This window comes from Acartia tonsa, chromosome 12 (genome assembly GCF_053477335.1).
Source record: "Acartia tonsa isolate MP-2025a chromosome 12, ASM5347733v1, whole genome shotgun sequence".
Taxonomy (NCBI): domain Eukaryota; kingdom Metazoa; phylum Arthropoda; class Copepoda; order Calanoida; family Acartiidae; genus Acartia; species Acartia tonsa.
The window spans coordinates 25,374,134-25,385,813 of record NC_137271.1 but is presented as its reverse complement, the minus strand read 5'-3'; the positions used below and the strand labels follow the sequence as shown (position 1 = coordinate 25,385,813).

The 11,680-nt window shown below is 38.2% G+C and overlaps 2 protein-coding genes across 2 annotated transcripts; both read right to left on the bottom strand.

Annotated features, from left to right (window-relative positions):
• Window positions 1-509: 509 nt before the first annotated feature.
• LOC145333678 (uncharacterized) lies at window positions 510-4,061 on the bottom strand. Its single transcript, XM_080178887.1, has 2 exons — window positions 3,377-4,061; window positions 510-3,157 (listed from the first exon to the last, which is right to left on the bottom strand). The coding sequence occupies exon 2, from the start codon at window positions 2,263-2,265 to the stop codon at window positions 1,237-1,239; it is 1,029 nt and encodes a 342-aa protein (XP_080035013.1). The 5' UTR covers window positions 2,266-3,157; window positions 3,377-4,061; the 3' UTR covers window positions 510-1,236.
• A 1,720-nt stretch (window positions 4,062-5,781) lies between these two features.
• Window positions 5,782-10,859, bottom strand: LOC145333677 (uncharacterized). The gene is made up of 2 exons (XM_080178886.1): window positions 9,608-10,859; window positions 5,782-9,123 (listed from the first exon to the last, which is right to left on the bottom strand). Exons 1-2 carry the CDS (start codon window positions 9,774-9,776, stop codon window positions 8,084-8,086), a joined length of 1,209 nt encoding a protein of 402 aa, XP_080035012.1. The 5' UTR covers window positions 9,777-10,859; the 3' UTR covers window positions 5,782-8,083.
• Between the last annotated feature and the right edge of the window lie 821 nt (window positions 10,860-11,680).

The following is an 11,680-nucleotide window of genomic DNA, read 5'->3' as shown; positions in this document are numbered from 1 at the left end:
AAATTTTTATCCCTGGTTCTGTGCTTTTCTGTTTCCATATATTTTGAAATTTCTTGGCGAAAGAATACCCGAACTGTTTGTGTCGAATTCGCCGGTTGGAAGAAAGAAATATTGCGACAATATGCGAATTTCGTGTTTGACTCGATATAATTCGAACTTATTTCAAGATGTTCGGTGATGCAAAACAAATAAACTATTTCGGGAAATCTTCTGAATCTTCGATATCGAGTTTAACGTAACAATAAGTTGTATGAATGATCTTTTGAACGTAAAATTCGTCGCTTATTAGCGAAAATTCGTAAGAAACCATAAAACTATATCCCGGAATTGTTGATCTCTGTTTTAACGTTCGGATTAATTCGAATTTTTGGTCATGCTTGAAAAACGATTAAAAATAATGTAACAAAACCATTGCTTTTAACAAGTATATTCAACAATTCTCATAACATGAAAAACAACTTCTATGATAAAATATATAATGATAACTATCAAATATTAAATAAATGCTGTGATAATGTATTTTGCACTGGTATAAGAGACATTTGAAACGCTTACTGATTGAATTACTATAACCGAAGACTTATATTTCGGATATCACAAAGAATTTTCGTGTATATAAAAGACTTTTGTCAAATATGACTATCAAATATTAAATAAAATCTGTGATACTGTATTTTGGCACTGGTATAATAAGAGACATTTGAAACGCTTACTGATTGAATTACTATAACCGAAGACTTATATTTCGGATATCACAAAGAATTTTCGTGTATATAAAAGACTTTTGTCAAATATAAAAATGACTATCAAATATTAAATAAAATCTGTGATACTGTATTTTGGCACTGGTATAATAAAAACACTTGAAACGCTTACTGATTGAATTACTATAATCGAAGGTTTATATTTCGGATGTCATAAAGAATTTTCGTGTATATAAAAGATTTTTGTCAAAGAATGAATTTTCGTGGTTCAAGTTGTTTTATCCAAGAACAAGTGTGGTGAAAAAACATGAAAAAATCATTGTACTATATTATCGAAGTGATCTTAAATATGATCCGTGATCCTGATATTAAATTCTTATAAATAAATTATCTAAACGAAATTCTTTGATTTTTTGTTTTTTAGAAAAAATCTCACACACTTTCCCTTGGAAAATCAACTATCAATGTAGTCAAAGGTCATAAACAATACTTTAAAAAATTGAGACTAATAGGTTAAACACTGGTAATAAACTTAATTACCCATATTAAATTTGGACCTGAAGGTCTCGTTGTCCCTTGTGAAATGGGCATTTACAATTTCGTCGTCGACGAATTTTGGCTGCTGCCTGCCGCCCGTGAACGGCGAATTTATCACGATGTTATGAAACAGGCCCGGCCTGGTTGGTTGGCCGTTCGTCGCTGGTTGGAAAGAAAATCGTTTCTGGGCTGTTGGGATTGGACGACTTTGTGGCCGCTGTATCGTGATATCTCTATGCCTTCGTTGGGGCGAATGAACGACAATTCTGGGAATGGCGGTCGGATGTCGAGAACAATTATTTTTGCACCAATCACGTTGCGCTCCGTTGTCCCTGTAGATAGGTTGACCGGACTCTCGCGCAAAGTTTGTTACATAAGGATTATCTTGCATGGTGATACATCTTGACAATGCCATTTGATACGGCTCCGTCATCTGGCGGTACATTCTCGACATTTCGACCGACCGCCATTTGCCCTTGTCGCGCAGGGCTTCGTCCGATAGGCCAGCGTCGCAAGCGGCAGAAACTCCTGCCATCTTGCAACTTTTTCGGCCTACCGGACCGAAGTACCCTGCTTGGCGACAAATGTTCTTGATATCATTCAATAATGTGTTGAGGCTCAGCATATACTTGCCGTCTGAGACAGTTTGTTTCCCGGTTGGAGTCCATACTACACTCGATCTGCAGAACAAATAATTCTCATCCAACACGCCTTCGCCCATAAAACTAAAGCCGCATCGTTGATAATATTTGTTTATCAGCAGCACAGGACACGTCTCTCCTCCCTCAGCTACGAGTAGATTCTGCACTCCATCATGTTCTTGGTCGTTTTTGCGCTTTGGATAGATGACGAGCAAAACATCCACCCCGCCGATCGTGTCCTTGCTTATATGACACGCGCGGACTTGCTCTAAATCGGCGAGGCGCGTAAAGGTATGGAATTGCAAAATGATGGCTACTGCTGCTCTGAAGATTGGTAATGGGATCTCCCAGATGTTTCTGTAGCCGTAGGCGATGCGTTGCATTATTGTTGTGAGAGTCGCTTTGGGTATGGGAGTAGCCTTCTTAATAGGTGCGCGTTCGATCGCGGCGCGCCTGGTGGCTCCTTCCAGGAGCCGCGATACTTGCTCAGAGAATTCTGTGACCGGCTTGCCTATGATATAGGACCAAGCTTTCAGTGATCCGTTCACCTGAAAAAATAAAAAACGTATTCTTTATTTGTTCATGGGTTGTTAACATACTGCTCCGAATTTTACCTAGATTTGTCAATAATACGATATTGCTTGCCATATATTTTCGTGGCTATCAACTGTTAACTTAACGTTCAATTTGAACCTAAATTCATGGGTAATAAGGTATTGATTGCCGTGTTTATGTTACGAGAGAATATCTGGACATTTCAAACGGAAAGACGAACCATCTTTTATTTAGTTTGGAAAGCCAGAAACATAAACTTTGATAAATCTGATGCCTAGTTGACAATGAATTTGAACGTGATATAATCCTGATGCAAATTACGACAAAAATATAAAAGGAGGATCTTATGTGTAAATAATTTAATATTGGCCTTGGATCCTAATGGTAGATATCTAACAATCCTGAAACGCATTTCAGTTTCTTATTTGAAAAAACTTACTTGTTTTAAAAAGGAATACGGCTTTCGGATATTCTCCACGTGATGTATGAAATCCTTCAGAATCCTCTCAGTGAACGTGGTCGCTGGTAGATTCCTCTTTCTCAGGTATGCCATGTAGACTTCGACTACATGAGAATGCACACTAGTGGTAGACTGCGCTCTTGCGGAAGAATACAGGAGAGCGTCACGGTTCTTCTCTGGTGATAGGTTTAAAGCTCTGGCCGCCTTCATGAGCCTCAGCGCCGGCCTGTGTGAGATTCCGGCGGGTAAACTTTCACCAACTAAACAAAGTTTAAAACAATTAAACTGGGGAAATGAAATGTTTTCATTCTTATCGCATGTGACCTTCATGTTCCCTGAGACATGGATGATTTAAAGCATTCGTCAAATTAAACGATTAAATATGATGTTACAATTATTGACTACTAAGAAAAAAGACGCTAATGCAAAAAAGACTCTACCCTGTCTATCCTGGATCTAACTAAACTGACTATACTTGCCTCTCATAGGTCTCTGTTGTCCTCTAGCACGAATCCCGGCATCATATCTGGCTCGGCCCATTTTAACAAAATCTGTGAGGGTACGTCCGGTAATACTCTAGGAAAATGGTCTGAAATGGGTATAATAAGTTAGAGTTTCTTTAAGAAAGATGTTTTATAACAAATAATTTATAACTTATCAAATTTTGTAAAATTAAAAATTTTGGAAAAAATGTGCCTAAAGAATGAAACAATTTTTTCAAACCCAACCTATCACATCCCATTGCTTTTTTATGTGGCTTTAACAAATATAAATTTTCTGATATCACAGACTAGAATAATTTTCAATAAGCGTATTGTTCCGAAAAAGGAAATGGTCTAAATTGATAAATCTGACAAACATATAAAAACAAACGGTCGATAATAATAGACTTTATCATAAAATGCGTTTTTTGGTAAAATTCTTTGTACAATTTAATGTGTGGACTAAAACACAATCTGAGATCTTAAGAAACGAATTTCTTGCTTCCTTTTAGCGTCGGCCAAAAAGGGTAAAAAACATATTTGAAAAATCAGTTGGACAATTACTTTTTTGTCCGAATACAAAAAACATAAAAATACATATAACATTTTGTGTGGAAAGAATATATTCCAGATATACCGGCCTCATGATAAATGTCATCAATAAATGTGTTAAATTATAGAATTTTTCTATAAAAATTTCTTAAGCAACCAAAAAATCTATTTTGGAATCTACGTTATATAATTATTCTTAGATTACAGATAAGGAGGATCAGGTATTACGATCATACAAGCTTCCCACACAGATAATAATAAATTGAAATATCATAATAAATGACTAACAACATAATACTTGGCATATTTAGGTTTTGATTAAAAAAGCAATCATGGAGAAATTGCATACCCCTTTAAACATACAATCAGATGCCTCAGATGAAAACTCTGTCTTAAATACAAAAATTCTTTTTATAAAAGATCTGAACCTACCTACCTCCATGAATTGTGACCAATAACAGGCAGATTGCCAAAATGGTACTACAAAAACAATAGTGGCTGCTGATAAGCTTAAAACCTTATGCAATACTGGTATGATACATTTTATGGGGGGGCATACAAACATAACTTGATCGCTATTCAACTGCTGTATGAAAAAGTCCGTTCCAGCAGCCGCTTTATCTGGCAGCTTAGAAAAATACAAAGGGCATTTAGTATTTGTGGCACTTGCCATTAAGTCTATGACGGGTTTAACTTTGAATTTTCTGCATATTAAGTCATAATCCTCCATTTTGAAACCCCATTCGTCCGTATTTGTCACCTTTGAACCTTCGTCTGCGATTTTGAGAAGGAGTGTACTGCGCCTCTGCCATACGGGCAGGAGATTTATGTCATATCTCATTTGGGCTAATTTGATGTCAATGACATGGCGCTGGAGAATCTCAACCCTGGATCCGCGGTTTAATATGCTTACCATTCCACGATTGTCACTGCACCAGGCTACGGTTTTATGCCTGTTTTGCTCCAGGAAAGCCTCCTGTTGGAACATCTTGGAGACGGCCAGCAGTTCTCTTAAAGTACTGGACTGTTGGATTTCTGACATCTCAAATGGGAATTCCTTGACTATGCGCAGCTGTTCCGCTTCATAAACAAAAGCCCTGGAATCGCTCGAATCAGAAACCATAACGGATTCCAGTCGAGCAATTTCCAGGGGATCAACTGCCTCTAGAAACACTGCCTGTTTCGCTGGTTGAATGATGTTGATAGTGACATTGCAGCGATTCACAGGTTGCCCGTTGAAACTAAAACAAAAAGATTTTTATTGATTACTACAGCAATGTTACAATTACTACAGTAATGTTAAAAAATTTTCTTTCTGAGGTGATAATAACGAAATTTATGGATTGAAAAAGTGTAAAAAACTTATGGCTTAATAACTTGAAAAATATTTTGAACCCCGAAACTACTAGTTTCCCGTCGATTAGAACTTATGTACACACCTTATTAAGAAAGTCTGGAGCATGTCGAACTCTTGGAGCATTCTAGCGTTAATGACAAGTGATCCCTTCCATCCCTCTTCTTGGACAGTCTGTCCTAGTGTCTGCTGACATGCTCTTGTGACAACCCTCATTATGTTTCCGTGGGAACTGATCAAATGGCAACACACGCCAAGGATGTGAGCGAGTTCCTTGGCGTGTATGAATCCCGTTTCATTGAACTTTGACACCGCTTTGTTGATATCATTTGTTAAAATGATTATTTTCATTTGTGGGACACTTATCCTCATTGAAATAGAGTTGATGTTAAAACCCAGGTAACAGAGAACGGTAGTAGGACCAACGCATTTCAAAATGTTGAGCTCCCACCCTGTGCATTCAAACATAAATTTGATGAACTTTAAGCTGGCTGTCCCTTTTATCTTGGATAATGCGCAGTTGATAGAGTCATCCACGAAGGTCGAAATATCGACACCTCGTGAATGACAATATCTCCTGATCGGTAAGATGAGGGAATTCATGATGAAAGTTGCTGGACCTAATAAAAATAATTCTAAAAATTGTTGTGACGAAAAAAGAATGATCCCATAAGGGTTTTTTTCGAAAAATGAACTGCATAAAACCAAAGGAAAAACGATAAACATTTTGCGTTTTGATTCGCCGAAATTTAGGGTTCTTAAGCCGCAAAAAGATATATGTGTCAATAAATTTTGCAACATTTCATTATGCTCTTTAAGCATCCCCTCGTCGAAAAATATACAAAAATGTAAAAAATGTAAAGAATTCCTACCTGTTCCAAATGGCAGAGTTAAGCATTCATAAAACTCGCGGACACCAGAAGGATTTACAACTGCGAATCCAAATAAGCTGCGGAACTGGGGATGGATCCGTAAGTGGCAATACATACTCGAGATATCTAAAACTGACATCCAACAGCCAGGTGTAACTCTGGGCAAAACCGCGCCGATATCCTCCATCTTCATTTTAACTTTTCTCAAGCAATCGTTGAGTGTCCTGGACAAGTCGACACACTGGCGCAACTTGAGATTCCCTTCACCGTCGAGTTTTTGTGCGACGGTGATGGGGTTAACAAAGTAGGGTTTATGATTAACTTTTGCCACTATGCGCTCTTTAATCCACTTATCAGTTTTCGTATATACAAACTGAATATTTTGTAAAGCGCTTAGGTTATTTCTAAGGTCAGTTGCCTCTGGCAACTTTGTCACTATGTCCGGCTTGTAACCGTTATGTAGTAAGTCTAAAACTGAATCGTTTGCCTGGAGGACTTTATCGTAAAACATGATTGCTCGAGGATCATGTATTCCCCCCGAGACAGGACCAAAACCTTTCGAGCTGAGTTCATTTATTTGGTTGTCGATAAAGTCAGCAAAATCCTGATCAGATATGTCACTTAAGGATTTTACTAAAGAGTCACTGAGAGTAATGTTTAATTTAGGATTAAAAACGTCAGTATGAATTTCACCGTCGATATCAAAGTTCTTGCTGTCCTGGTCAAAGGTTGGGCTTTGGCTGTCTTTGGTCGTGTCTTGAAAGAAAATTTCTGACTTATCGAGCTCCTGGAACTTAATAGGCGACTGCGGAGCAGAGGAAGCCGTAAGTGTCGGGCTCGATGCCTCGCCCTATTCTTTCTTTTTCGGGGCATTGCATTGGGAGGCTCTGTGTCCTTGCTTCTGGCTGAAAAATATAGGCCAACGATAAAATCAGAAATATTTTTGTATGCATATTATGGAAACAAAACTTGAGAATCAATACGGAACTTTCACCCAAAATTGCTTGTGAAGATGATTTTATAATGAAAACGCAATAAAGCGGCAAAAAACAAAATATTTGTAAACAACCTAGACCAATAGAACGGCCAATGTGAAAAAAATTTTTTTTTTTTTTTTTTTAAAATCTGAAGGATAACTGCCAAAAACTAATATATATATTTCTTTTTATGGAACTATAAAAAGAATTTATAAAACATTACTCACCAATTGTGGCATATGCCTGTAAAGCGTTTTGCGGCTGGCCTCTGATTAGCCTCGCGCTCCCTCTCTCTCCTGCGCTTCTCACCCTCCTCGTGCTCCTTGCGGAGATTATTGAGTCGGGTGAGGCGCTCACCATGGAGGACCTCACGGTTATCGTTACAGGCGAATCTAAAATATGTATTTGTGACAATTGACTTATAGTTGAATATTGGAGCTCATGGAAAGGGAAATTCCCATATTTGACACTGCAATGGCTATGCTATAAAAGATCTAGGAGCATGACCAGCAACTTCGTTTCCTTTCTATCGTTTAATGAAAAACAGCCGATGTGCTGACTGCTCAGTATTTAAAAGAGATGTCGAGGCTCTTGTAGAAATAACAAAAACTTACTTGACTATAACTGAGGGGGAGTTCGTAAACGCCAAGCTTGAGTACAGAGACATGAATTTCAACAGTTCCACAGCCATTAATGCGAACTCCATAGCCCGATGGATGGAACCATGTGCCTCTGGGGGTAAATGCATGTTGTATAACTCTCTAACCGCGTCCTATTATAAAATAAGAAATTTTTTACCTATAGGTCTCATAAAGAATTGACTATTATGTGTAGGAAACGTTAAAATGTCCCGTGGAGTTTTAAATAAATTAGTAAAAACTGTGTGATTTTAAAAGGTTTTTCAAAAAACAAAATGATCTTTATACGCTGAAATAAATTTTGAAAAAAGTTATGTAAATTTTACCTCGACGTTGTTCTGTACCGACAATATGTCTAATCCAACTTTCTGCATGAGTTTTAAATAACTGGAGTCACGGCAGCTTTGCGCGTTGACTTCAGTTATTTTACCCAGCCTTGATTGTTGGATTACGGCATAATGTGCGAGACAGAACGACGGCGGCTTAGCTTTCGTGAGAATGCCCCCAATTAATCTCCTGCTAGGTAGCGCCACAATTGGCCATCCATCGGGGAATGGAGTGGCCTGAGCATAGTTCTGTGGTAAGGCCATTTGTGCGGCCGGTCTCTGGAGCTGCTGGCTTGAAACGGCAACGCCGCTGGTCGAGGGCTGGGGGGAGTTTGTGGCTTGTTGCCTGCTGCCAGCCTGGTTCCTGTTCTCTGCCAACATCCGGATGACATCAATGAGGACGTTGTTGGGAACTTGGTTTGGGTGTGTATCTGGTGCCTGTGGCCTGTCCGTCGCTGAACCTCTGCTTTGGGCTTGACTTCTTGGCGGGATAAAAGGCTGAGCCAAACTTGTGGGGACTCTAGCCGTCTCCTCAGATCTGTGCCGTGCGCGACCATTTGGAGCACTACTCTGTGGCCTGGCTCCTGCAGCCCCAGGGAAACTCGAGGGTGCATGAATGCTGACATGGTGAAAGTTTAGCGCCTGGTTTTGAGAGGGTTGGGGAACGGGTCCAGAGCGGCCAAGTGGGACATGTTGAGGATGGGGTTGGGCTGTCCTGTACTGTTCCTGTTGCTGCCCATAACGCTCCCTTTCCTGTTGAATGTACGACGCTGGAGCTGGAATGAGGGGTGTAGAGGCTCTTGAAGGCCTAGGCCCGAAAGGGGCACCGTCGGCCACCATTGCCAACAACTCGGCTGGGTCTCTCTCATTTCCCACATTCATGCGGTCAGCCTCCGCTATTTCATCTATAAAAGGGGGCTGCTGTGACACATGTGGTGATATGTGCGGTGGAGCAGGGTGACTGTTGTGACTGCTGTCGCTGTCATCGTTGCTGGCCGAGTCCTGACCGTCGTCATTATCTCCCGCTAAAAATATAAAATTTTATTTGAGCAAAATAAACCTTTGAAGATCGCAATTTTCATGCGAAAAATTTTTTAGGGTAGGAAAAACATAACTAAAATGGTGCTAGGAAAACAAATATAAATCACGAATAAAGAAAATTCTAATAAGCAAAAAATAATCTTACAATAGAAAAATTTTTTGGTGGGCAAATGAAGAGGTCGGCAATCATACAATGTGTTGCCCCCTTAAAACGGTTGCAAAGCATACATGGGTTATGTGATTTTCTTTCGAATTAAATTTGATATTGGATGTACGTTGACTGAAAACAACAGTAATAAACTAGAAATATGCAGTCAAATATCGTCACGTAAATTATACTCCTTAATTTATTCAGATTTCTTATTATTATCATTCCTGTTCTTTATTATCTTCTGCAAATGTTTGGGCACTGCCGTAAATTTTAAAAGAATAACAATACTTCCGCAGCTAATTAATCACTATGCTTACCTGGAGAAACAGGCTCGAAACCGTTTTCCTCATCAAACACTGGGAGGTCTTGGACGATATCGCCAATATCGGGCAGTTGCACATCATCCTCAGCGTCAGCCATATTAAAGAAAAACGGCAAAAAATCAAGGCTTGTGAAAAGGAAAAATCTGAAAATATATAAATTCATTAAAAATCGAATGAAAGAAAATCTAAATTTGTGGGAAAATTCTTGCAAAAATAAAGGGAAGTAGCATTGTAAATCTATAAACTTAAAATTGGAAATTGGATAGAACCAGGCGTAGAAAAAGAACTAAAATGTGCGTGAAAATACGTATGGAAATCAAAGAATTGCGGCGAATGAAATATTAAACAAAAATTTTATTTTTCAAAAGATTTACAAAATAAAAACTTATCGTTAATTGTCAAATGTTTTTATCGGCGGAAAAGATATAAGGAAAAATTTATATAAAATTCTTCGTGGAAATAAGAATGAAAAAAGAAGTTAAAAAAGGGATGGGAGGGTGGGTGAAAAAATATTATTAAGCTTAAAATCCATATCACAAGCGAAAAGTTTAAATAAATACGTTCAAACTCTTTTAGGTTTTCTTTCACTGTTATGTTTAGATGTTGCTCGTTCCGTGGTTAAAATAAGAATGATTGAATATACGGGCTTTCCTTTAGCCCCCTCTCTCCCTCGTGGTATACTATAATTGTACCGGTCCGACTAAATTCCGTCTACCGCAATTGCAAACTTGAACTTGGCCCGTACCGCCTTCATAGAGTGCTCCTCTATTATTCAAAATGGCCCCTGCCATTATTCTTGCCTGCCGATGGGGCCCAATTTACAAATATTTCAAAATTAATCCGTAAGAGGTCCTCCCTGTTACGTCACGTCTCTCTACTGCCACCTAGCGGCTGTAGCTGACAACTATTAATTTTATAGGCATCCGTCTGCTAGCTACGAGCTTTCACACGTCTCTCTACTGCCACCTAGCGGCCGTAGCTGACAATTTAATTCTATATGCATTTGTCTGCTAGCTCTATGAGCTTTCTCTCTTATTAATATCAGGCCAGACAATTCCCAATGAATTTCAACAAAATTCACCCTAGGATCTCAAAAGCTGGTTGTTTATAATCGTCTGTACGCGAAATTCTAATCCTCCCCTGTCCACGTTTTCTTTCGACGCTCTGAGCCGCTTATTGAACTGCTCCTAGAGACACATTTAAGCAAATTTATAGAAAAATCCTACCATATTCCGCAACAAATATCAACTTTTCTAGGATAGTTAATTTTACCCTGATATTTTTTACCTCGATTCTGAGCAAGGAGTTAGGAGGACATTTGGCTGTATATTACACTAGTCCACAAAGTTTTAAAATAACATTTTCCTATTCGTTGAATTTAAAACTTTGGGGACTTTTAATGAATTTTGATTGGTTGGTTCATTAAATTGGGAGTCCAAACGTTATAATCTGAATATAACACCTAACACTCTACAAGCGTTAATGTCTGTTAGTCCTACCGTCTGATATTAGATCTTCTTTTATAAATGCTGTCATCCGTGTTTTCAAGGCATTTTTGAGCAGTTTTTGACTATCCCTTGACTATCCCTTTTTTCAAGTTGGGAGAAAATGTCTGAGAAGTAAAAATGCAATGTAAACAAAGGTTAGCCTTGAGCTAAACACAGAGCGAGCTCACAAACAACAACGACAGCAGACAATTACGTAGAAAAGATTAAAAATTATGTTCTAATGACGAATTTATGTGATTTTTAACGGTAAATAAATATTTTTACTCATTTAACTTGAAGTTTGAATCATAATTCATTTGCTTCAAAAAGTTTTTATTTGTGTCATTGAAAAATTATGCTCTTTTTGACAAAATTAACAATCAAATTTTGCGTAATCATTAATGTAATATTCTAATTAAAGGGAGCTAGCTTTTTAAGCAGAGATCTCAAAGGATAAATTGTGGTCGATAAATTGATGTATATTCCTATTCATGTAACACAAAATAGCCCTTTTATAGATCACAATAAGTAGTTGAAAGTTTTGGATACTCAACTTAATGATTTCATTTTATGAGTTAGT